General features: G+C 37.5%; 1 protein-coding gene across 1 annotated transcript in view; it reads left to right on the top strand.

The window, feature by feature from the left end:
* LOC143038780 (serine/threonine-protein phosphatase 2B catalytic subunit 2-like) overlaps nucleotides 1-26,251 on the top strand; it is a 172,453-nt gene that overhangs the window by 128,928 nt on the left and 17,274 nt on the right. Inside the window, exons 12-13 of the mRNA XM_076208318.1 lie at nucleotides 18,868-18,965; nucleotides 19,165-19,358. Of these exons, the coding sequence (XP_076064433.1) occupies nucleotides 18,868-18,965; nucleotides 19,165-19,343 (277 nt within the window). The 3' untranslated portion in view covers nucleotides 19,344-19,358. The remainder of the gene's footprint in view (nucleotides 1-18,867; nucleotides 18,966-19,164; nucleotides 19,359-26,251) is intronic.

The raw sequence follows: 26,251 nt of genomic DNA, 5'->3' as shown, positions 1-26,251 counted from the left end.
GACCTATTAGTGTGGGAAAACGGTAAAACAAGAGGACGTGGAAAAAAATTGAAAAAGGATAGTTATAGAAAAAACTTGAAAAGGAACAGTTTCCCACACAGAGCAATAAATACATGGAACAAATTAGACAACAAAACAGTATGTGCTAACACGATACAAGATTTTAAGATAAAACTTGATGCGGAGAGATACAAGGACGGGTCACCATGAGCATAGCTCCCCTCCCGTATATTACAACTAGGTAAATACACACTTTCTTGCTTCTGTTTTGGTACCTATTTGTCTATTCCCTCTTTATAAATTTCTTTTAATATGTTCCATTTCTCTTCCATCTTTGGTTCTTCATTTAAGAAGTTTTAACCAATTTATATTTTGAAAGAATTTTCTGAGTTTCTCAAAATCCACTTTGTTTACATCAGTCTTTTTCTGTGTTTCTCATTTCTTCTCAAATAAATTTGTGCTTTTAGTTCAAACTCTATTAGTATGTGGCCACTCTTCCCAATTGGTGTCTTGTATTCCATTTTATCCACAATTTCAGGCTCTTACATAGATATTAAATCTAGTCTCGATAATTCTTTGTTTCTATATCTGGTCTTTTCCTTCACCCATTGAGTCATTGTGTATTCAATGATCATATCCAGTAGTATATTTCCCCAAAGGTCTTCTCCACCTTTCACTGTCATTTCTTCCCAACATATTTCTTTTGAGTTAAGTCACCCATAATTACTATGTTTCCTCCTTTCAGTAACTCAATTAGTGCATACTTTGCGTCTTCCAACATTTTGGAATGATCACTCTTTGTCCAAGACTGTTTTTTGGGGCACACACATTGTTACAAATTTTCTACTTCTCATGTCACTGTTTTAAACTTATCATAATCAATTCCACATTAGTTTTTCCTTCTGTTATCTTTGTCACATTTAAGCCTTTCTTAGTCTAAAACATAACTTCACCCTGTTTCTCTGTCATATTTTTCATCCAGTGGTTCTATAAAACATAAACCTTGTCCCACAGTATTAGGTGGTAGTGGACCACTTAATTTTGTCTCCACAATTTCCATTATATCTGGTTTCTCTACTACCAGATAGTCATTTAATTTGTTTAGTCCTGAAATCATACCATCTATGTTGGTATACATTTTTATTTTTTTCCTTTTCCTCCTTTTTTATTACATATCTTTGTCCCATTTAAGCCTTTCTTAGTCTAAAACATAACTTCACCCTGTTTCTCTGTCATATTTTTCATCCAGTGGTTCTATAAAACATAAACCTTGTCCCACAGTATTAGGTGGTAGTGGACCTTTTAATTTTGTTACCACAATTCCCATTATATCTGGTTTCTCTACTACCAGATAGTCATTTAATTTGTTTAGTCCGGAAATCATGCCATGTTGGTATACATTATTTTTATTTTTTTCCTTTTCCTCCTTTTTTATTACATATCCTTTATATACAGATGCTCCTCTACTTACGTTCATTCGTTTTACGTTTTTTCAATTTTATGTTTGAACTGACAAAAAAAAAAAAATTGTAAAAAAATTTTTTTTGAGTGAATTTTTTAGTTTAGCACACACTCCGTAGTTCAAACGATACTTGCGCACGACGCTGCGTCCATTGTTTACATTGCACAAACGACAAACTGAACATGCCTTGCCTCCTCCTCCTCCTCCCCTCCCCCTCCTCCTCCCCTCCCCCTCCTCCACCATCTCAACTTATGTTGCTTGAATTTAATTTATTTGAAATTAATGTTATTATTTTACAATGTTATGTGTATAATTAATGATTTAGGGGTGTTTTATAAGATGCGGTAATAGAATTTACGGATGTATAGTACAGTAACAACTTACGTTCATTTTCAACTTACATTCGGCCGTTCGGAACGTAACTAAAACATAAGTTGAGGAGCGTCTGTATATATATATATATATATATATATATATATATATATATATATATGTATATATATATATATGTATATATATATATATATGTATATATATATATAATATAAATTTCTCAGCCTCAGGTCTAGTACTCTTCAAAAAAGCTTGCTCTTTTCAGTTTCTGTTCTCTTGTTTTTTTTTTTTTTGCTTAATTTCTTACTGTCTTTCCTCTTTTTCCTCATAGCTCACTTCATTTCTTAACCATACATTTCTGTAATTTTCACTGTTTGCCAGCTTTGCTGTTTTTGATAGTACTTCTGCTATCATTTGACAACTTAGTTTGGTTTTTAGTAGTCTATATATATATTTTTTTAGATTATTGTTTCAATCTATGTAGTTCTTCAGTTTCTTTGTCCATTACCGTACTTGTCCCTCCTCTTGTATTTCTTTCAGAATTGCTTTTGCAATTTCTATTATTTTTCTCTTTGGTATTTAGGTACAATATGTTTTTCTTTAATACCACAAACTGCAATGTACTTTTTATCCACTGTGTCTCTGACCCAATTCTCTTTTTCTTTAATTACTTTAATTACTGTTTAGCATTTTCTTCCATTTGTTGCTGTACTATTTGTTTTAAACTTAATCTTTTATTTTTTATTTTTTATTTTTTGGAGATCTGTCTCTTTAATTGTTTCTCCAACTTTCTCGGTCACTGCTTCTATCTGTTCCTTCACTTTATTTTTCAATGTCTCGTTTTTGTTTTTATCTTCATTTTTCATTCTTTTTCACTTCTGACCATGTTTAATTCCTTTTTTAGATTATTAAGCTCCCTGTTAGCCTTGGCATTAGCTCTTTTTAGTTGGTTCACCTCTCTGTACATTGCCCTGTATTCAACTTTCAGATCCATTAGTTCCTCTATCAATTCTGCAATCTCCCAATTTCTTAGGACATTTTTATACCTAGATTCTCTTTCCAATTCTAAACCTCTACCTAGTATTCCAATTTTTTTTTATATATAAACCCTGAAAATACATTATTATCAAACTTTTGAATTGATATCGGGGTATCAATCATACAAGATTTCTTAGGTATGACCCACAATGGTGATTCCACTCTGCTTACATCCAATATTCACTTTGTTGGTTCACTTTTTCGTCTTTCTCCTTCATCATTCTCCATTTTGTGTATTTAACAATAATGTTGAATTTACTATATTTTATCATTTTGGTCACTCAAACACAGCTCTCTTTCCTTAATGTAAATACAATATATGTATTTACAGTGAGACCTCTCATTAATGGATGTTAATTAGCTGTGTTTTTGCTGTTTTCGGTGTTTTGGAGTGGTTTTTGGGTGGCATACTGATTGTACGCACAAAAACAACAGCACCAAAAACACAGCAAACACCGCAAGCACAACTAATTAATGTCCATTAATGAGAGGTCTCACTGTACCTAGTTGTATTTTATGGGATGAGAGCTATGTTCAAAGTGACTTGCGTTTGTATCTCTCCCCATCCAGTTTGTTCTTAAAATCTTGTATAGTTTTGGCACTCACTGCTTTGTTTTTCTGTTTCTGATCCAACAATTGTATAAGCCTTGACCTATACTATTTAGTGGTAATGATCTTTTCAATTTCATTTCCACAATCCCCATTATATCTGGTTTTTCTTGTTCTTGATAGTCATTTAGTTCATCTATTCCTGATATCAATCTGTCTATATTGGTATATGTTTCCTTTAACCTTTTTCCTTTTCTGCCTTTTCTTGCTCCTGTGTTTCCTTTTCCCTTATGTACCACTTCTTCAGTCTCAAGTCCATTACTCTCTAAAAAAAACTCCTTCCTTTCATTCTCTGTTCTTTTTTTCTTTTTTCCTTAGCTTCCTCTTTTAGTGTTTTTTCTTTCTCTTTTTCCTCATCACTCAGTTCCTTTTTTATCCATAAATTTTTGTAGTTATTACTTTTTGCTATCCTTCCTGTATTTGTTAATATTTCTCCCACTATTCTCTGCAAGTTTAGTTTACTTTGAGAGGTCTTTTCTTCAGAATACTTTCCGATTCTATATATTTCCTTTATTTCCTTTTCAAATTCTTGTCCTTCCTGTGTTTCTTTTAGTATTTCCCTTCCTATATTCTTCTCCTCTTTTTCCCTTTGAAACCTGATTAGTCCATGTTTTTCTTTAATATCATAAATTACAATTCATTTTTCCCTGTCTATTGTCTCTTACCCATTTTTTTTTTTATCACAGTGTCCTTTGTACTTTTGTTTATTTGTTCTTTGACTATTTCTTTAAATAGTATATATATATATATTTTTATCTTTCATTTGGTTTTTAATTTCTATATTTTTATATTTTCACCAAATTTGCCTGCCTCTATTAATACTTTATTAACTTCCTTCAACAACGTTTCATTTTTGTTTGTGTAATTCTTCAGCTTTTAATTATAATTCTTTACTAAGGCTAGTTCCTTTTTCATTTCTTCCATTTCCCTTATCAATACTGCATTTTCCTTTCTCAATTCACTCACTTCTTTGTATAGTTGGATATGTTTTTCCATTCAACAATTTCCCTTTTCATTTCAGATATTTCTTTATTTATCAATATGCTTTTGAAGTCCATACCTCTTTCTGTTCTAAATCCAGAGAATAAATCTTCATATCTAGGACTGTCGGCATAAGAAATGCTTTTTCTAAACACTACCAAAGGTGTTTCATACTTATGTCTAGTCCTTTGGTCATCTCGGCATATGTTGGTTTATCAATTTTTCCATTCCTTCCCCCCCCTTTTTTGTTTTTTTTTGTTTTTTTCCTCTCTCAACTTGATGACTTTGATACATCATGGTTTCACCACTCACCATCACCCCCCCTTTCCACTTGTTTACAACCAGGTAGTCTTCCACTGTTTCATCGATGAATTGCTATATTTAGCGTTAATTTGCGGAGTGTTCTCAGGCACATCTGACTCGTGTGTGTACATTTACCTAGTTGTACTTTATGGAAAGGGGAGCTATGCTTGTGGTGACCTGTTTTTGTATCTTGCAAGATCAAGTTTGTTAACCCCTTCCATACGGTGCCGCACACGTAGGCGTCATGGACTTAGATCTCGGTGGCAGCAGCCAATGCCAGCCGTACGACGTGTCATAATAATACTCGCATCATAAAATATAGTCACCGCTTATATCGATCGTTCTCTCTTCACCCGTGAATTTTGATAACCATAGAAAATGCGATTACAAAAGAATTAGAAAGAATGTCATTATGGAGGGGCGACTACAATAAATATAATCAAGACGCCGATATGGCAGCCTCGCGAATACACTCGCTCCCCATGACGCCTACGTGTGCGGCGCCGTATGGAAGGGGTTAAATTCTTGTATTGTGTTTGCACACACTATTTTTTTGTCCAATTTGTTCCATATATATCACTGTATGTGGAAGCTGTGCTTTTTCAGGTTTCTTCTGAAGCTGTCCTTTTTGAGTTTCATTGCATGTCCTCTTGTTTTTCCTCTGTCCCACTTTAACAAGTCCTCTCTATCAGGGCATTCCTTTCCTTTCCAAATTCTGTAGATGGTTAGTAGATCCCCTCGTTTTCTTTTTTGTTCCAGGGTCAGCAATTCCAGTTCGGCCAGTCTTTGTTCATATGGCATTGCTCTTTGTATTCTTTCTAATTTTCTTATATTTTTTTCTACTGGGTGACCATATCAGCACTGCATATTCCAGTTTTGGCCTTATCAGTATTTGTAATATTTTTTTTTTATTGATCTCAACAAATCTCAACAAATTGTATGTTTTTCCAACTATGTTATGTTTATCTGGCGACATGTCTTTGTCAATGATTACACCTAGGTCCCTTTCAGAATTTACTTTTACTTTTTGTCAATTTTATACTGTTTTGATATTCTCTTCTTGCTTTTCCCAAATTCAATTATAATGCATTTCTTGATGTTGAATTCTACTTCCCATCTCTTGCTCCATTCTGAGACTTTGTTCAGATCACTCTGTAATGACTCACATTCTATTTCAGAGCTTATTCTCTTTAATAACTTTGTGTCATCTTCAAAGAAGTTCATGTAATGTTCAATACTTTCGTCCATGTCATTCACACATATAGCAAACATTATTGGAGCTAGAACTGACCCCTGTGGGATGCCACTACTTATTTCTTCCCATTTTGAATATTTGTCTCTTGAGCACTAATTTTTCTTCCATGTTGGAAATCCTTTATCCAATTCAATAGTTTCCATGTATGCCTCCTATTGTTTCCAGTTTATATAGCAATTTTCTGTGTGGTACCTTATCAAATGCCTTTTGTAAGTCCAGGAAGCACAGTCTGCCCAGCCATCCCTTTCTTGCAATATATCTATTAATCTTGAATAGAAACAAATCAAATTAGTGGTATATGATCTTCCTTGTCTGAATTGAAATTGTCTTGGGTTCAGTATATAGTTCTCCAGATATTTTGTCCATATTTTTTTTTTTTTTTTTTTTATATGACTCACAAATTTTAACTATTGAACTCATTAGGGACACCGATCTATAATTTGTTGGGTCTTCCTTATTTCCCCCATTATATATTGGCACTATATTGGCATTTTTCCAGTCTCCTGGTAATTTTTCTTCTTTTAGTAGGCATTCAACTATTTTGTATATTTTTCCTGTTGGTTCATCTATACATTCCTTTAGTATCTGGTTTGCAACTCCATCCGGTCCATGTGATTTGTTATAAAGTTTTGATAATTGATTCCTTATTTCATTCTGAGTAATATTTAATTCCTCCATTGGAGGAAATCTTCATGTCTTTGATCACAGTTTTGTAGACTTTCTTTTTCTTTGGTGAATACAGATTTGAAATGTTCATATGTCATTTCTATATCTTCTGTGTATTCTCTGTTACCTTGATGTACATACACCATCCATATACCAAAGGCTTTTTTTTTCCCTTACAAGGAAGGTAGCCAAAAAACAATGGCATAAGAATCACTCCCACCCAATCCATCCCTCTCACACTCCACCCCACTCCACCCACTTCCCTCCCTCATACCTTGGCACCTCCTGGATGATGGGTCATCCCTGCATCTTGTCCACTGCCCTGGGTCAGAAGCAGTGTCACAAGACACAGCACATGTACAGCAAGGCCGCTTTATTAGATTGGCGACCCCCCCCCCACCTCTCCGTCCCCTCATGCAGAGAAGGAGAAGATGGGGAGAAATCCCTTCAGGCTGTGTCAAATTTTTCTCACACATACTCCCTCTCCCCCCACCCTCCACCCATTCCACCTCATGGATCACAACATCATCTATAGACAACCATTCTCCATTCACCCTTGTCTTCTGTCCTCTCCTGTCCTTCCTCAACAGACATTCCCCTCTTTCCTAAAGCCCCTTTTACCCCATCACCCCTTCATGTTCATATCTTCCACATCTGCCATCCACACACCTTTTACTAGTCTTGTTTCACTCTTTCCATGTGTCCAAACCATCCCAATACTCTCATCCACCCTATCTCCCAACTCCCTTTCCACCCCCATTCTCCTCACCTCATTTCTCACTCTGTCCAGCCTAGTAATCCCTATCATACTTCTCAGACAGCTCATCTCAAACACATTCAAACTCCTCTCTTCCTCTCTTATGTTCCATGTTTCTGCCCCATACATTGCTGTCAGCACAATCCCTCCTTCATACAAGCTCCTCTCAGCATCCATTCCCAAATGTCTATTTCTCATTACAGTTTTTAATCCACCAAGGCATTTACTTGCTTCTCTATATCTACATTCTACCTCCACCTCCACCACCCTTTCCTACCACATTTGCACCCAAGTATCTAAAACTATTTACTTCCAGTCTCTCTCCCATAATACTCACCTCCAGTCTGCTGCCACTTTCATCCCATGTACATCTCATCACCTTACTTTTACCCACATTTATCTTCAAGTTTCTTCTTTCACACACTCTCCCAAACTCTGTCACTAACTTCCTCAATCCCTCCTCTGATCCTGCTACAAATGGAGTGTCGCCCGCAAACAACAGCTGGCTTACCTCCCACTTTTCTCCATTTTCTTTAACCATCTCCAATCCCTGACTGACTACCCTTGCATTTACCTCTCACACCACCCCATCCATGTATAGATTGAACAGCCAGGGTGACAAAACACATCCCTGATGAAGTCCCACCTTTACCTCAAACCACTCGCACACTCCATTTCTAATCCTGACACACACACACTACTACTCTCGTAAAAACTCTTGACAGCTCCTAAAAGCTTTCCTCCTATCCCATATATCTGTAATACCTTCCACAGTGCCTTCCTGTCTACCCTATCATAAGCCTTTTCCAAATCCATAAAAACCCAAAAAACATCCTTACCTTTTCCTATAGCTTTCTCACATATCTGTCTTACCACAAAAATCTGATCTATGCAACCTCTACCTGTCTTAAACCCACACTGTTTATCACCAATTACTCCCTCTGTTCCTTTCCTAATCCTCTCAATCAAGACCCTCTCATAAGTGTTCCCAACTACATTTAACAAGCTAATCCCTCTGAAACTACTACACTCACACTTGTCCCCCTTTCCCTTGTAAAGCGAAACTGTACAGGCACTCCTCCTGTCCTTTGGCACTCTACCCTCTCTTAAGGGGGGGACTGGAGACCTTGAATCATGAATTTTTTTTTATCCAAAAATTGAATCTTAGATATAGGCATAATTGAATAATATAAACATCCTAAAAGCAAAATATGTACGACTTTTTCCTCCAGTGTAATGGATGGAGTTTAAAGAGACTGGGAGGCGTGTCAATTTAAATGGCTCATGCAAGAATAGGCCCTAAATATCTATAAATATGTCTTGTTTTTGCTTGTCTAATTCCATGAAATGGCTATATTTTTGTACATCTGGCATCAGCTTGACTTCCTCTTCTGTGTGGTGTGCACAGCATGCTTCAAGCCTAAGTTACCCATCAAACATCAGAGAAGATTGATGCATAAACACCTAACTGACTGTGGCGATATTGTGTTCCTGTGCCGCTGTTTGCCTTATTTCCTGGACATTACTGTACTTACTAGATGTCCAATCATCAACTGCATCACAATGAAGAGGAAAATCAAGGAAAAGATGAAAAATTGAGCCAAAAGAGGAATGAAAGTGGTGCTAGAAGGAGGGCAAGGCGTGAGAGGCTTGGGGGAGGGATGTGTACGCCTCGTGCATCACCACCACCTCCACTGCCAATACCATCTCCACCACCTCCACTGCCAACACCATCTCCACCACCAGATACCACCACACCTGACAACACAGCTGACTAAGTGCTTTCTTCCAAATGAAGAGAAGAAGATGAGGGAAATTTAGGAGGAGGAAGAGAAAATAGCTGGTGAAGGGGAAACATACAGGGCTGGTTTCGCACCTGTGTAGGATCAAACACCTTTTTGGTAAGCTTTGTCATTGAGCAGAGGAAAGGGGCTCATTGCTGGCAAAAATAAACCACTCTGCAATGATTTGACAAAGTGATGACACCCCAGCAGTGAGGTTTTATACCGGTAAAAGCACAAGATCTTCAGTTATGAAAAGGACCACTTGGCGAGTAACAAATACATTTTAGTGTAATATATATAGTAGATATGTATATATATGAAAATATTTACTGTTAACTTATTCAATATACATTATATAATGATGTATGTGAATATAATAAAAATCACACAATAAATAACAGAGATATACAATGCTGAAAACTTTAAACACTCGTATCTCAAAACCACAAATATTTGCAATTAAAAATATTCCATTTTTTTTTTTTAATAAATTGTAGCAGCCTGAAAATGCTTCTGGTAGTGTATAATAGGTATATCTTTATTTCCATGCCTGTTTTTTTTTTTTTTTTTTTTTAATTTTTAATGAAAAAACGGAGCGTGATTCACAGCATGGTTTCTCCAAGGGTAAGTCATGTGTGACTAATCTTCTATTCTTTTACACTAAAGTATATAAGGCATCAGATAACAATGATAATTACAATGTTATTTACCTTTACTTTAGCAAAGCGTTTGACAAGGTGCCACACCAGAGACTAAATAAAATCAAAGCCCATGGCATAGGAGGAAAAGTGTTAGAATGGATTAGAGCTTGGATTAGTAACAGAAAACAGAGGGTCACCATAAATGGAGTGGGTCAATGTTACTAGTGGGGTCCCCCAGGGCTCAGTTTTGGGTCCCTTGTTGTTCATTATGTACATAAATGACTTAGACAACGGGATAAATAGTGATGTTAGTAAGTTTGAGGACGACACTAAAATAGGATGCCTAATTAGGTCAGGAGACAACGCAGAGATTCTGCAGGATGATCTTAACAAATTGTTTGCATGGTCGGTGAAATGGCAAATGAACTCCAATATCTTCAAGTGTAGCGTGTTAAACGTAGGGCTACACAACCCCGAAAATAGATACAGCTTAGATAACACACTTTTAGAGAAAACTGAATGCGAGAGAGACTTGGGAGTTCTAGTGAGTCCGGACATTAAAACCAGGAAACAGTGCATTAGCACCAGGAATAAAGCTAATAGAGCATTAGGTTTCATTGCTGGGACGGTAACAAATAGAAGTGCAGAGATAATTATTAAACTCAATCCAGCATTAGTTAGACCCATCCTTGACTATGCGGTACAGTTTTGGTCTCCGTCCTACAGAATGGACATCAATTCACCAGAATCAGTACAGAGAAGAATGACCAAAATGATACATGGACTCAGAAAATTACCTTACGAAGAGAGGCTTGGGCACCTCAACTTACACTCTGGAAAGACGCAGAGTGCTGGGTGATCTAATAGAGGTGTTCAAATGGATCAAAGGGTTTAACAAGGGTGATGCAAGCAAGGTCATCATAATAAAACAACAGGGCAGCACTCGCAGTAATGGTTATAAACTGGACAAATTTATATTTAAAAAGGAAATAGGCAAGAATTGGTTTACTAATAGGGTGGTTGACAAATGGAACAAACTCAATAACCATGTAGTAAGCGCTGAAACTATCAATTGTTTTAAAAAACGATTAGACAACTTTATGGATGGGGATGACAGGTGGTGATGGATACGGAGCTGCCTAGTGTAGGCCTTATGGTCTCTAGCAATCTCCTTCATTCTTAGGTCATGTTCTTATGTTCTAAGTGGAAAAAAAGGGGTGACATAAGTAACCATACTTATGACACCTATATCTCATGTTGTCTAGCAAATTTTTGAAAAAGCAGGCGTGAAAGTGTTGGATCTTTAAGTATTACCATGAAAAAAGCAGAAGTCTGTAGTACAAAAGATACGATGTACATATTCGATTACGTAAAAAAAACGTTATGACGTCATAACTTTATGTATATATGTATATTTATATGTATACAGTATATATATATATATATATATATAATATATATATATATATATATATATATATATATATATGTGTGTGTGTGTGTGTATACAGTCGAACTTTGAAAGCCCGGACCTCGAATGCCCGGACCCTCGTATGACCGGTCGAAATGAACAAAGGGCGGACTTTTCAAGCAAAGTTCCCTATTTGTCCGGTAGGTGGCAGCGACAGCCGTACACGTGTACTCAAACCCGGCCCAGTCAAGCCGCCACCAGGGCTGCCTTTTCGTAGAATTTTGTACCAAAACGTAGTAAAATAGCGGCATGTGGCAACTGCACAAGGACATGAGGAATTTTTTTCTACATATCAGCGGGCTGTTAAAAACGTTCAAAAACTCAAACTTTTGTTTAAAAATCATAGAACTAATTATCAAATAATAAATGGTACATAAAAATATGACTTCTATTGGTAATTGTGTTACCGTATTTTTCGGACTATAAGGCGCGGGCAAAATCCTTAAAATCGGCCAAAATCGGGTGGTGCGCCTTATCATGAGGTGCGCCTTATGTGTGGCTTCAGTGCAAAAAAAATGCCTCGGACAGTGACGTACTATTTTGACACGTTTCGTAGCTAGCCTGCCGACGGCAACAGTGCATAGTCCTAGCAAAAGTTACAACCAAGTTATAACCAAGATGCATGTATCTTGACAAGAAAATTGCGAAAACTTCGACAGTTTTCGAGTCCATGCCACCGCATTCATTCACGCTATCATGGCTATGACATGATAGCGTCCACAACACAGACAGCCATTTTGCATTGGTCTAGTCTCGCTCCACTCAGACTGTAGTCATTTGGGTATTCTTTTAGTTTCGACCATGGGCGCAATATAGCAATAAAAAATTAATTATTAATTTTGTAAATTAAAATGTATCAACGTAATATGCAATTTTGTGGGCGGAAATGAAAATAAAAAATGCCTTGCTACAAGCAAATATGCTAATGAACGAAGTCGGTAGCATAGGATCGGGACGCCATCTTGTCTCGGTACTTCCGACAGTACCTCGCCAGGTAAATTTTCTTGAAGGAATGTTATGGAGAGGAGATACATGCATTCCTTCAAGCTGCAAGAACTTTGTATACCCCGCAAGGTGAGAGAGTGGTTGAAAAGCCCGCCAACGTCTCTCACTACGACGACAACGAGGACGATCCGGATGACATTTAATTTGCAGGTAATGATTTATTAAACGTAGGTTAGGTTAGACGAATTTATCATCCTTTCATTTCCTCGACGTCAGCATCTATCATAACAAACATGGCGTACCATTCGTCCGACACGACTTCGCTACTTACGAAATCTGTTTAAGCACTTTTTTGTTTTTTATTTCCGCTCACAAAATTGCAAATTACATTGATATATTATAATTTAAAAAAAATAATAATTTTCTATTACTATATTGCGCCCATGGTCGAAACTAAAAATTTGCCTTAATTTGTAATCCTGTGTTTTAAGTGAATAGAGAATTCCGGGAATAAAACTGCTAATGTTGGTTTAATTCCCCACAATTCCCGTAACGTGTTGATGTTTTTTAGGGGTATTGGCAGGGCAGACCGTCCATGAAGGTGGTCTGATTTCACTGACCAAAATAAAAAAAAAAATATCATTTTTGTAATTTTGCTAAATCCCAACCGATTTTTCTCATTCAACAACGAAAATGTTCAGTTCTGAATGCACTCACATATGCATGATTATCCGATGACGAGACCAGGTGCGCCTTATGTAAGGACGGGAATAGCAAATTACGGGTGCGCCTTATGAAGCGAAGCGCCTTATGGTCCGAAAAATACGGTACTTATAAAATATTATACCCCAAAAGATACGTTTTTACCGTGTAGAAAAAAAATTCTACGCTAAAGATTCAGCTTTCTTTTAGCGATAATATATATTATATATATATATATATATATATATATATATATATATATATATATATATATATATATATATATATATAATCTTACTGAATATGTTAGGCCACGGGGGCCTTGTATACATGCAAGAATAAAAAAAACTAGAACCACCATTTTGTCAAAGTTTGACAAGTATATCTTGCTATGAAAATCTGCACACGCCCGAGAAAAATGTATGGCAACACTCCCATTCTACACGGCAGTGTAGAAAACACGGCAACCCTGGCCGCCATCACTGTCCCGCGTGCATACCTTCCGATATTTACAGTGTACGTAATAAAAAAATACAGTACAGTACACTGAATATACAGTACATTTACATGCCTGTATTACAGTTATTACAGAATTTTTGGTATTATAGCATTATTATTACAGTATTATTATTAGTGTTAGAGTATTATTCTTATGTGTTTCTATGCCATATACATTACCTATACGTATACCGCTATGAAAATCTACGGTTATTAGGGCGATATTTTCGATGACCGGACGTTTGGCATGACCGGACCACCCTTCCCCCCAATTAGTCCGGGCTTTCGAGGTTCGACTGTACACACACACACACACACACACACACACACACACACACACACACATATATATATATAATATATATATAATATATATGTATATATAATATATATATATATATATATATATATTACCCTTTAAATATGATTTTTGTTAGTGTGTATATATATGTATGATTATTCATCGTGACAAATTTGAGGAAAGAGAGGAAACGGAAACTCGAGAAGAACTTTTGAGTTTTATTACCGACGTTTCAACACTTTCGTCTTTTTCAAGGTATTACATCAAGTGGATAGATACACAGCTATATATATTCCGCGCGAATTATTGACTCTTCCCTCTTTTTCTTCTCTTCCAATCGTTGATGGCTAGTGTTGCGGCTGGGCGAGACCATGTAATGAATCCTCCTCTGTTGTTGTTCGAATTATTTTTACTAATTTCTGCAGCTTCTATAACTTTTCTCATTTTCTTGTCGAGACCTTGGTGTAATACTTCTGTGTTTATCCAATTTGGCAAATGTCCTGTTTTGTCTATGTGTGTCACAAGTGAGTTGCTGGTTCTGTGTGCTCTAATGTCGCTTTTGTGTTGTTGTGTCCGCTTTGTGATTCCTTGTCCAGTCTCTCCGTAGTATGTAGTCATACTACGGAGAGACTGGACAAGGAATCACAAAGCGGACACAACAACACAAAAGCGACATTAGAGCACACAGAACCAGCAACTCACTTGTGACACACATAGACAAAACAGGACACTTGCCAAATTGGATAAACACAGAAGTATTACACCAAGGTCTCGACAAGAAAATGAGAAAAGTTATAGAAGCTGCAGAAATTAGTAAAAATAATTCGAATAACAACAGAGGAGGATTCATTACATGGTCTCGCCCAGCCGCAACACTAGCCATCAACGATTGGAAGAGAAGAAAAAGAGGGAGGAGTCAATAATTTGTGCGGAATATATATAGCTATGTATCTATCCACTTGATGTAATACCTTGAAAAAGACGAAAGTGTCGAAACGTCGGTAATAAAACTCAAAAGCTCTTCTCGAGTTTCTGTTTCCTATCTTTCCTCAAATATATATATATATATATATAATATATATATATATATATATATATATATATATATATATAATATTGTATATTATATTTAGCATACTGAAATAATCTTTGCATCTTTGAACTATGTTGTATAGTATTTTTTTAACCGTTTTTATAATTTTATCTGATTTTCTTTGGGAAACGTAGCCTAGGCCTAAGCATACTGAATAAAATCCTATCATCTTTGACCTATGATATTTGATACTGTATTTTTTAACCTTTCTATTATTTTACCATTGGACTTTCTTTAGGAAACGTATGCATACTGAATAAAATCTTATTATCTTTGAGCTACGTTGTTTAATATTCATTAACTTTTTTATAATTTTAGTTAGGAAGCTTAACCTAGGCCTACGTATACTGAATAAAGTCCTGTCATCTTTGACCTACAAATATTTTTTTGTTGGTTAAATTAAAATCATTGCAAGGCAAAATTAGGAAAAAATGATTTCAAAACGCATTCTTTTCGTTTACGTACTGTACCGAAAATATTATCGACAACAGACTAGGCATAAACAAAGTTTACTGTTACATTTTATTAATCGCAAAACATAAAAATACAAAATGCTCTACCGAACATATTGTTATCGACAACAGACTAGGCATAAAAAAGTTTTACTGTTACATTTGATTAATTCCAAAACATGTAGAAATACAAAATACAAGGCAAAATTATGAAAATTTTTATTTCAAAACACATTCTTTTCGTTTACGTACTGTACCGAACATATTGTTATCAACAACAAACTAGCCTAGGCATAAAGAAAGTTTTACTGTTACATTTTATTAATTGCAAAACATAAAAATACAAAAATGGAACTCTTTACCTGTGACCATTAAGAAGTCAAATAGCAAGGTTGCCTTCAAGAAAAAAGTAAAGGGTTACTATATGTCCCAGCTATGGACAGAGAACAGCCTTGATTTTGTGTACTACTAGCTTAGTGAGGGTTACCTGATTCCATGAGTAATACCATCCAAATCTTTGTTCACTCGTAACTGTTCTGACCTTCCCCCCCTTTTTTTTTTTTTTCTCTTCAGAAGTTTAGTATAACAATGATTGATGTTTACAAATTGATTTCCACCTTTGTTTTGCCAGTCATAATATGGTATATGTCTTAGGTAGGGTCCGACAATAGTTATGATCTGACCTTTTTCCTCGTTCTCCTTGTTGTTTTACTTATTCAAGTACTGGTCCCCTGGTGCTTCATGTTATAATGTACTACTCCCAAGTGCTCATACAAATTGCCCACTCCGTCCCGAGATTCAGGTTAAATGTTAGATTTAATTAATAGGTGCCCCTAGCTGCAGTGTAGCATTCACTATAACTACATGTTGCTACAGACGTAGAATATTGTAGTACATCATTAATGGTACTACTCTGATATAGTTACAGTACTCGCTCATACCTTGGGGAGTACCACTCATACATGTTGATACAGCTGTAGAATAATGCAGTATATCATTAATGGTACTACTCTGATATAGTACTCACTCATATTGTTTTGTTACAGTTTAACATTATTTTGTTGTTCCTTTGCTTAATGCAATGTTCCTTTTTATGATGGTGCTCAAATTTTTGGTCTCAATATTCCTATGTGTACAAACATTTTAGTAATATTAGCAAAACTATAACAATGTTTATGTGTCATGTGTTCTGACTGGTATTACTCATGATTGTCTCTGGTCCCCTTAACCCCCTATGTAGGTTGTCAGTGTGACTTAGTGTAGAACAACAATCTGATGACGACCACAATGGAAATAAGCGTACATGCTTTTTGTGTTATCCTCGGCAATTTGCATTTATTATTCTGAACTATGTATTCTTGTCATTATTTGCACTTCATGTATATTAATTCATTGCCAAATAAAGTCTATCTCTATCTAAAGAATATTTAGCTGGCTGGGATGCTGACGCTGCCGGCAACCTGCCAAAACTATCGTATTCGCATCTCCCGGCGTGTGGAGTAATTGTACTACATTCTATTACTCTATTAAATGTTAAATATTATTGCACTATCTCGTGGTTGTAAAGTTGATCAGTCGTAAGTCGCATAGGTCGTAAGTCAACGACTACCTGTATACAACATCTAAGTAAATACATAATCTCGTTCATGAGTGACTTATGGGTCAGTCATATGACTTGACAGCTACATGGGAGCCATGGGTGCCCTGGAAGAGAGCTTTCATTGTTATGCTGTGGCCTTTCCAGTGCTCAAATTTTAGTACTGTCAAACAATAAAAATCTTGCTCATGAAATAATTATAGATTACTGATGATCCAATGATTGGTATTTGTATGTGGTGGTCCTGCAAGATGGAAGTCAGGAAGCATCATCTTGTTGCTGGTCTTGAAAACCCCTCAACATCCTTTCCTCCATTTGGAGATGCAACCTTAAAAGTCTGACACAGTCTGCGGATCAGGCTCAAGATATGTATTTCAACCTTGGCAGATTTTAATCCTAGTCACATAAAGAGAGCTAACAACTGGCAATTGTTCCCCTTATGCTGCTACTACTACTACTATTATAAGCCAATGATATAGAAAAACCCCACACTAAGTGAATATAGGAAACAGTCTAGTGTTTCTTCCCAAATAGACTTTCTGGCTTGGTCTGGAGACTAGGTACAGTCCCCTTTGGGCCACATATTGAGGTGGGGTTGGTGGGGCCTATTTGGCATCAGTGACAGCTTGAATAACTGCCATCCTCTCCTCACTGTATTGATACTTGGTGTAGCTGCTTGAAAGCTGGATACTGCAGCACTTGGATAATAACACAAATATATCTTCTCTGAATGGCTTATGCAGTAGACCTGTTCAGAGGCTGTAGCTGGTTATCAGGAAGCTGCAGGTCTTCTGTAAGAGAGACCAGGGACAATGGATTAATTAGTTTCTAACTGGACCCATGGAAGGGCCAGATCATTATAGCCATCCAGTGTAGGGGCTGCAGGTTTTCAGTAAATTTTGAGGCAACAATTATTGTCATTGATGCCTGATGATAATGATAATTTTTGTGGTGAGTTTCATGGTCTGAAAACCTGCATTCCTACAGTGGCTTGTAAGTCCCTGGGCTCTTCCATTGATTTCTCTAGGAAGAAACATTGAAATGTTGTATATGTTGTATTGATGTGGGACTCTCACTGGCTCACAATAGTTGGAAGAGGGAGCAGTCACCACTTGTTGGTTCTTTTGTGAAAGGGTGGAGGAAATACAACTGAAGTTAGGTCATGGGTCTAGCCTGGAGATGGAGCATCAGCTCCTAGGGATCACAGCTTCAAGTGGAGGTGAGGATGCTGTTGTGTTCTGAAGATCATTGGCAGGGAAATGATTCTCTCTGATGTCCATCTTGCAGGACCATAACTTACAAGTACCCTCCTTGGTACCAAGATAACTGATAATGGCACATTTAAGAGTAGAGCTTTAGATAATAACATTACAGTTATTGAGGGGTAGTTGTTGTTGTTGTTCCCTAGACTGTCTGTCCGAGCAGTCCCGTCTCCCCAAGGAATGCCACAGCCGAAACTGGGTTTTCCCTACAAATCCTTTATTGAGTATGTGTTGTGTTGTTTGCGTGCATGATTGTGTATAATGCAGTCTTCCATTATGTGTTGTATGGTATGGGGTGAAGTGTTACATCCTGGGCAGATGTTCACAATGCGATCCAGCCTCTTGTGGTGGTAGTTAATTGTGGATGTATATTTTGACTTGGGCACAGACTCCCACCCTACATAAAGGGAAAAGTCTTTGATCTATAACTGTTACTGTACACCAAAAGAGCAAGTATCTATAGATAATTTATATGTTGGGAGATAGATGATAAGCAAACATAAAGGATAGGTGACTTTTAGTGAGTTGTGACTTAGACTTAGGTTCTTAACCATCTTCGGAAGTAACATCACTGAGCTTTAGCTCATAAATCAAGCTTCGTCTTGCTTTCAAGACAGGTCTTTGCTATTGGTGCAAGTGACCTATCATGTAAGTAAGCAGGAATGACTCAAATGATAAATGTTGTGGAGCTAATGCTGTTTATCTTTGACATTACAGAGAGGAAAGTGAGAGTGTCCTCCAGCTAAAGGGCCTCACCCCCACAGGTGCACTGCCCCTTGGTGCCTTGTCTGGTGGCAAAGATTCTCTTAGAAATGGTGACTATTTTTCTTTATTTGTGGGAAGCTGGGTTATTCAACAATGCTATAGAAGAAGCAGGAGGTTTTGTTATAATTCTCATTTCATGGGTCATATATTGATAAATACAATTTAATTTTGAACATCATGTAGATATTGTTTAAGTTAGAAATAATTATTAAGTTTGAAATTATTAGTAAATCTTACTTTGGTTTACAGCAATGGCAGGGTTCTCACCGAATCACAAGATTACCTCATTTGAGGAAGCAAAGGGCCTTGATGCCATGAATGAGCGCATGCCCCCCCGAAAGGATGCCCCCATTCCCCCCACATCAGCCTCCAGCACAGAGGAGCCCAACAAGACAAACTCTTCAGCAGCGCCAAACACTCACTTGTGAAACGTACAACTGTAGGTCAGAATGCCATTCAATTTCTCAGCTTGTGTGATTGTATTGTGCATTGATGAAATATTGTTCATATTTTACACTGAAGTACAATGAAGCTTGCATATTTTGGAGTTTATTATACATATAAGCTGGTTACTGTAAGAGGTAATCTTAAGAATTGGCCTCTGCTTTGAAGAGCAGCAGGGTCATATAATAACTTCTATAATGTCAGGATGTTTAATGTTTTGGGGAAAGATTATGTTAATCCTGGGCAGCTGAGGTTGTAGTGAAACATTTCAATATCATTAATGGGAATGAAGACGTGGTATGATATGGGAATATTTTTGACAGTGTGGAATGTAGAAGTTTCTCCTTGATCAAGCTTGATCTGCTAATTGAAGATAATGATGAGGGGCCAATGATGAACAGATGAACAGTGAAAGTGCCCATTTTTAGAACCAGTCAACCCCACCTCATTTCCATCAGAAGGTTCCTGAGGTGTTGACAGTCTCTGGACTGGACCCAAGATTTATATCTAATAACTTGAATTGTATTTCACACAGGGGACTGCATGTTATCATGCAGTATTAATTGCAAAGTAGTATGCAGCCAGTGCTTTAGTGACTGTTTTGGGACATTCACACTGACTAGTCCCTTATCATTTGTTAGAGCAATTTCTCTACTACTAGAGGACTGATGCTACTTTTGATACTATGACTATCTCTTATTGTGCTGTTCTTAAAACTGTCCTTTACCACATCTTTGAATATACCTTTTCCCCTATGTCCCCTATGGGAGAGGGAAGAAAGAATTCTGCCACTGTGATTGCCATGCGAGTTGTAAAAGGCAACAAAGTGGGATGGAGTAATGAGACTAAGTATCCTGCTCTCTGTATACTCATCCTATGAGAAATCAAGCCATAAAAGGGTCTGGGAGGATATTTCCAAGCAGAATGGTACAATTTAGGTCATTAAATGTGCATGATTGTGGTACAGATGAGAGTAAAAGGGAAGAGATAGGCAATATGTTTGTGAAAAGGAAGATGGATGTGTTAGTCTTAAGTGAAACTTAAATGGAAAGGGAGGCGTGATTTTGAGTGGGAGTATGGTAGGGAGAGTGTTGGGAGTGATGAGTGGGCAAGAGAGGGAAGTAGTAGCTCTGCTGGTAAGTATTTACTTAGACGTATTATACAAGAAGGGAGCAATGCTCGTGGTGACCCGTCTTTGTATCTTTCAGCATCAAGTTTTTTCTTAAAATCTTGAATAGTGTTTGCACACACTGTTTCTTTATCTAAATTATTCCAGATATTCAGTACTCTTATGTGGGAAGCTTTTTTTCAGATCTCTTCTATAGTTTTCCTTTTTGAGTTTCTTTTTGTGTCCTTGTTTTTCCATTGTCACATTTTAGTAAATCATTCCTATCTAGGATTTCCATTCCTTTTATGATTCTATAAATAGTCAGCAGATCTCCTTTTTCTCTTTGTTCCAGAGTTGGTAATTTTAATTTGGACAATCTTTTATATGTTAATTTGGAGAGAGTTGGTGCCAACTTTGTCGTTGCTCTTTGTATTCTAATTTCTTTATATTCTTTTTAGTACTGGGTGTCCATAGTGTTGCTGCATACTCCAGTTTTGGGCTTATTAGGGTAACTAATAAGTATTTAACCATTTCCTCATCCAAGTAGTCAAATGCCACTTTTATTGACCTTAATAGGTTGAAGGTTTCTCTGACTATTTTATTGATATGTTTGTCTGGAGGCATGTGATGAGATAGGAAAGCACATGGTGGAATGGAGGGAATTATCTTCAAGGTTAATGTGGGTCAAGGTGAAATTGGGATGGTAGATGTAGGTTTTTGTAAGCACATATGGACCTGGAATTAGAAGGGTGAAGAGGGAAGGATTTTTTGGGTAGAATTAAACGAGTTTTTAGTGATTTTGGAGGAGTGTCAATGTAGTAGTGTTGTAAGATCCCAATGCTAGAGTAGGGAATAAACCAATTGATCAGGTAGTTGGGAAGTTTGGAGTTCAAGGTAAAAATTAAAGTGGAGAATTGATGTTGGAGATATATTTAGAAAGGGAATTGATATCAAACTCTGTTTAAGAAGAGAATCAAGCATAACGGGAAAGGGTGGTGGATGGAAAGGATTAATAAGGCATTAATGGATTATGTAGTGGTATTCAAAGAAAGGATAAGAGTTCTGGATGTCCATGTTCTTAGGGGAGAGAGTGGGGAAGTGTCAGATCATATTTTGGTAGAATGGAAATTGAGAGTGGAGGATAAATGGAGAAAGAGGAAAAGAGCAGAAGATAGAAAGATACTTAGAGTAAGCAGTTTGAATGAGAGAATACCAGAAACTGAGAGAAGTGTGGGAGGTGGTGAAAGGATTGAGTAGAAGTGGAAGTAGAAGAATGGATGTATTTACCTAGTGGTATTTTACAGAACAAGAGCTATGCTCATAGTGACCCATTTTCGTATCTTTCCACATCCAGTTTATTATTAAAATCGTGTATAGTTGTGGCATTCACTGTTTCTCCATTCAGTTTGTTCCAGACATCAATCACTCCATGTGGAAAGCTATTCTTTTTTCAGGTCTCTTCTATAAGTGTCCTTTAGTTTCTTTTCATGTCCTCTTGTTTCTCTTCTGTCCCAATTTAACAAGTCCTCTCTATCGAGGATTTCTGGCCCTTTCATAATTCTGTAAATGGTCAGTAAATCACCTCTTTCTCTTCTCTGTTCCAGTGTTGACAGATGTAGTTTCTCCAATCTTTGTTCATATGTCAAATTTGCCAGTGTAGGTGCCATTTTTGTCGCTGCTCTTTGGATTCTTTCTAATTTTCTTATGTTCTTCTTTTTGCTGGGTGCCCACAATAGCACCTTTTATCTTTTCCTCTTTACCTGACTCACCCCCCTCACTCTTTCAACTTCTTTCAGCATTGTTTTTTCTTAAAATCTTGAATAGTGTTTGCACACACTGTTTCTTTGTCTAATTCGTTCCAAGTATCTATCACTCTGTGTGGGAAGCTATTTTTTTTATTTTTTGTTTCAAATCTCTTCTATAATCTTTTTTGAGTTTCTTTTCATGTCCTCTTGTTTTTCCATTGTCCCATTTCAGTAAATCATTCTTATCTAAGATTTCCATTCCTTTCATAATTCTATAGATAGGTCTCCTCTTTCCCTTCTTTGTTCCAGAGTTGGTAATTCTAATTTGGACGTTCTTTCTTCATATGTCATTTCGGAAAGAGTCGGTGCCAATTTTGTTGTTGCTCTTTGTATTCTTTCTAATTTCTTTATATTCTTTTTGGTACTGGGTGTCCATAGTGTTGCTGTGTACTGGAGTTTTGGTATTTAATTTTTTTCTTATCATTTCCTCGTCCAAATAGGCAAATGCCACTTTTATTGACCTCAATAAATTGTAGGTTTCTCCAACTATTTTATTGGTGAGGTTGTTAATGTATGTCTAAGTGAAGGTAGGGTGCTGGAGGACTGGAGGAGTGCCTGTATAGTTTCACTTTACAAAGGAAAAAGGGACAAATGTGAATGTAATAATTTTAGAGGGATAATTTTGTTGAACATAGCTAGAAAGGTATATAGGAATGTTTTAACTGAAGATTAGGAGAGGAACAGAGGGAGTAATTGGTGAGGAACAATATGGATTTAGGAAAGATAGAGGTTCTGAGGATCACATTGTTTGGTAAGACAGATTTGTGGAAAGCTCTAGGCAAATGGTAAGGATATCTTTTGGGTCTTCATGGATTTAGAGAAGGCTTATGACGGTAGACAGGAAGGCACTGTGGGAGGTATTGGAGATGTGTGGGAGTGGGGTAAAGCTTTTGAGGGCAGTTGATTTTTCACAAGAGTAATAGAGCTTATATTAGGATTGGGAATGGAGAGAACAAGTGGTTTGAGGTGAGGATGGAGCAGTTCTTTTGAAAATAACTATTTTCTTAGGTACATACATACATATACCAAGGCTTTTTCCCCCTTACTAGGGAGGTAGCCAAAAAGGAAAAGGCATAAAAGCATTCCCACCCATTCCATCCCTGAAAACACTCCACACCCCTCCACCCTCCCTCCCTTCTTAGCACCTCCTAGATGACGGGTCATCCCTGCACCCTGTCCACTGCCCTGGGTCAGAAGCAGTGTCGCAAGACACAGCACATCCACAGCAAGGCCGCTTCATTAAATCGGTGACCCCCCCTCTCCGTCCCCCCATATAAAGGAGAGGACGGAGAGAAATCCCTTCGGGCTGCGTCAAAATTTTGCTCACACACACTACCTCACCCCCATCCCCCCGTCCATTCCACCTCATGCCTCACAACATTTTCCATATACAACCATTCTCCATTCACCCCTGTCTTCTGTCCTCTCCCGTCCTTCCTCAACAGACATTCCCCTCTTCCCCAAAGCCCCCTTCACCCCATCCATCCATCTCATCCTAGGACGTCCCCTCATGTTCACTCCCTCCACATCTGCCTTCCATACCTCCTTTACTAGTCTTTCTTCACTCATTCTTTCCATGTGTCCAAACCATCCTAATACTCTTTCATCAACCCTATCTCCCAACTCCCTTTCCACCCCTGTTCTCCTCCTCATCTCCTCATTTCTCACTCTATCCAGCCTAGTAACCCCCATCATACTTCTCAGACACCTCATCTCAAACACATTCAAGCTCCTTCTCTCTTCCTCTCTTATGTTCCATGTTTCTGCTCCATACAGTGTTGTTGGCACAATCACTCCTTCATACAGTCTCCTCTTAGCATCCATTCCCAAATTTCTATTCCTCATTACACTTTTTAATCCACCAAGGCATTTACTCGCTTCTCTCAATCTACATTCTACCTCCACCTTTACTCCACCTTTTCCTGCCACATTTGCACCCAAGTATCTAAAACTATCCACTTCCTCCAGTTGCTCTCCCTTAAGGGGGTACGCGACACCTGGGGGGGTGAATTTGGTCAAGATATGGCATTTTTCAAAACTGTGTTCAAAATGTTCGTATACCACTTAGAAACAAATCCCGAGCGCAACCCACACTAGAAGGAGGCGTGCCACTTAGGACCTTCAGGCGCAGCGAATAACGTTGAAATTTGATTGAATTTACACTCGCCCAGTGTATCAACGGCCAATACGATTGTGGAGGGGAAGGGAGGAAGGTGGAGGGAGAATATTTCGCCAATTTTGTGCGAAACTAAGCGTTAGTTACCGGCTAGCTCTGAAAAGGGAACTACGCATGTCTCATGAGCTCTCGTTGCAATCTATTACTTTAGCTAGTACATATTACTCTTTAGTACAGTCATCATGGGTAGCAAAAAGAACAAAAGAACATCACAATGACAAAAAACAGCAGTTAAAGATGGCAAGCAGTCAAAGACGACTAAAGATCTCACCACCTCTCACTCCACCACCGCCCTCACCTGCACCTCTGTGACGGTGACAGAGGTAAAGGACAACATTAGACTAAACAATTCAAAGAGGAAGATTAAATCCAAAGAAGAAAGCAAGAGGAAAAAGATCAAGGCTATACAGGAAGAAGAAAGAAGAAGGGACATCATATGATGCTGGAGGGGGTGCCCTACCAACATAGATTGGCGAGGGGAATCTGATGAGGAAAGAGAAGGCGCCCACTACTGGAAAATAAACCTCTTTCCAATGATTTAGATACCCTGAAGACCCCCAGCAGAGAGGTTTCATATGAAGAAACCGCCAAAGGTGCAAAAAAGCAAATTATATGATGTTGTCGTCTGTGCGTCGTCACTACTGTGACATACTTATACTTTAGTTTTTCAGTATTTAAAGTACTTATAATTAAAATATGTTGATAATTTTTACTGTACTTACTTATTATATAATAAGAATTAAGCCATGAAAAAATCAGTTACAGATATATTCATATTTCAAGTTGCCATATCTCCGTTCGATATTTTTCTACTTTTTTTTAATCATAAAAAATCTAATATACATTAGATTTAGATAAAACTTACAGGGAATATTACTTTTAGTAACTGCTAGGGCCAATCGTTCGAATATTTTGAATAGGATGAAAGAGTTCGGAGTAATAATGGAAACGAGCAAAATTTTATTTTTCACGATTTTTGCCAGACATTAAAATTGAAATGCCTGTATACAAAAGTATAAAGGAAATTGTTCAATTACTCAATGACCGGCCCTAGGTGTGCCTACTGACTAATCATAGCCAAAATATAAAACAAATTGGTCCACGTATTATGGTGCTGTGCACTTTTAAATGTCGCTACTGGTATACGTACATGTGTACATGTGTACATGTGTACATACATCATTCTGCTTCACCTAAAATGTAGGCAATATGGATACCTATTTACCTGAGAAGTTTCAGCTCTTTACTCTAAATATTTTAGAAAATGACCTCCAGGTGTCGCGTACCCCCTTAATGCTCACTTCCAGATTACTGCCAATTTCACCCCTTGTACATCTCATCACCTTACTTTTACCCACATTTATCTTCAGCTTTCTTCTATCACACACTCTCCCAAACTCCACCAACTTCCTCAATCCCTCCTCCGATTCTGCCACAAGCGCAGTGTCGTCCACAAACGTTGCTCATCGAAGCAACACCGCCCGTCGTCGCTGTCGTCGCGCGACCAAGAAGAAGAGGATTTACGACGAAAAAGGAAAACCTGGTTTGTACTGTAGGGGTGGGGAGTGAACGTGAGTGCCCGAAATGGTATCTATGCAGTGCTAGTTAATTGTGTTAACTCGAAATTAGCAAAAATGAATGAAAACGACTCGAAAGCCAGTTGCGAATCAGAGCCATCTGGCGGCAATCCACTGAACCGCGATGTAAACAATCAACAGAGCACGTGTTATGACAATGATTTCTTAGGGTTTGGTAAGTACGAAAGAAAGAACTTAAGTAGATTATTAGAGATAGAGAGAGAAA

This window comes from Oratosquilla oratoria, chromosome 25 (assembly GCF_046742065.1).
Source record: "Oratosquilla oratoria isolate Oo_2021 chromosome 25, ASM4674206v1, whole genome shotgun sequence".
Taxonomy (NCBI): domain Eukaryota; kingdom Metazoa; phylum Arthropoda; class Malacostraca; order Stomatopoda; family Squillidae; genus Oratosquilla; species Oratosquilla oratoria.
The sequence above is the reverse complement of the archived record's forward strand: the minus strand, read 5'-3'. Positions and strand labels throughout refer to the sequence as shown.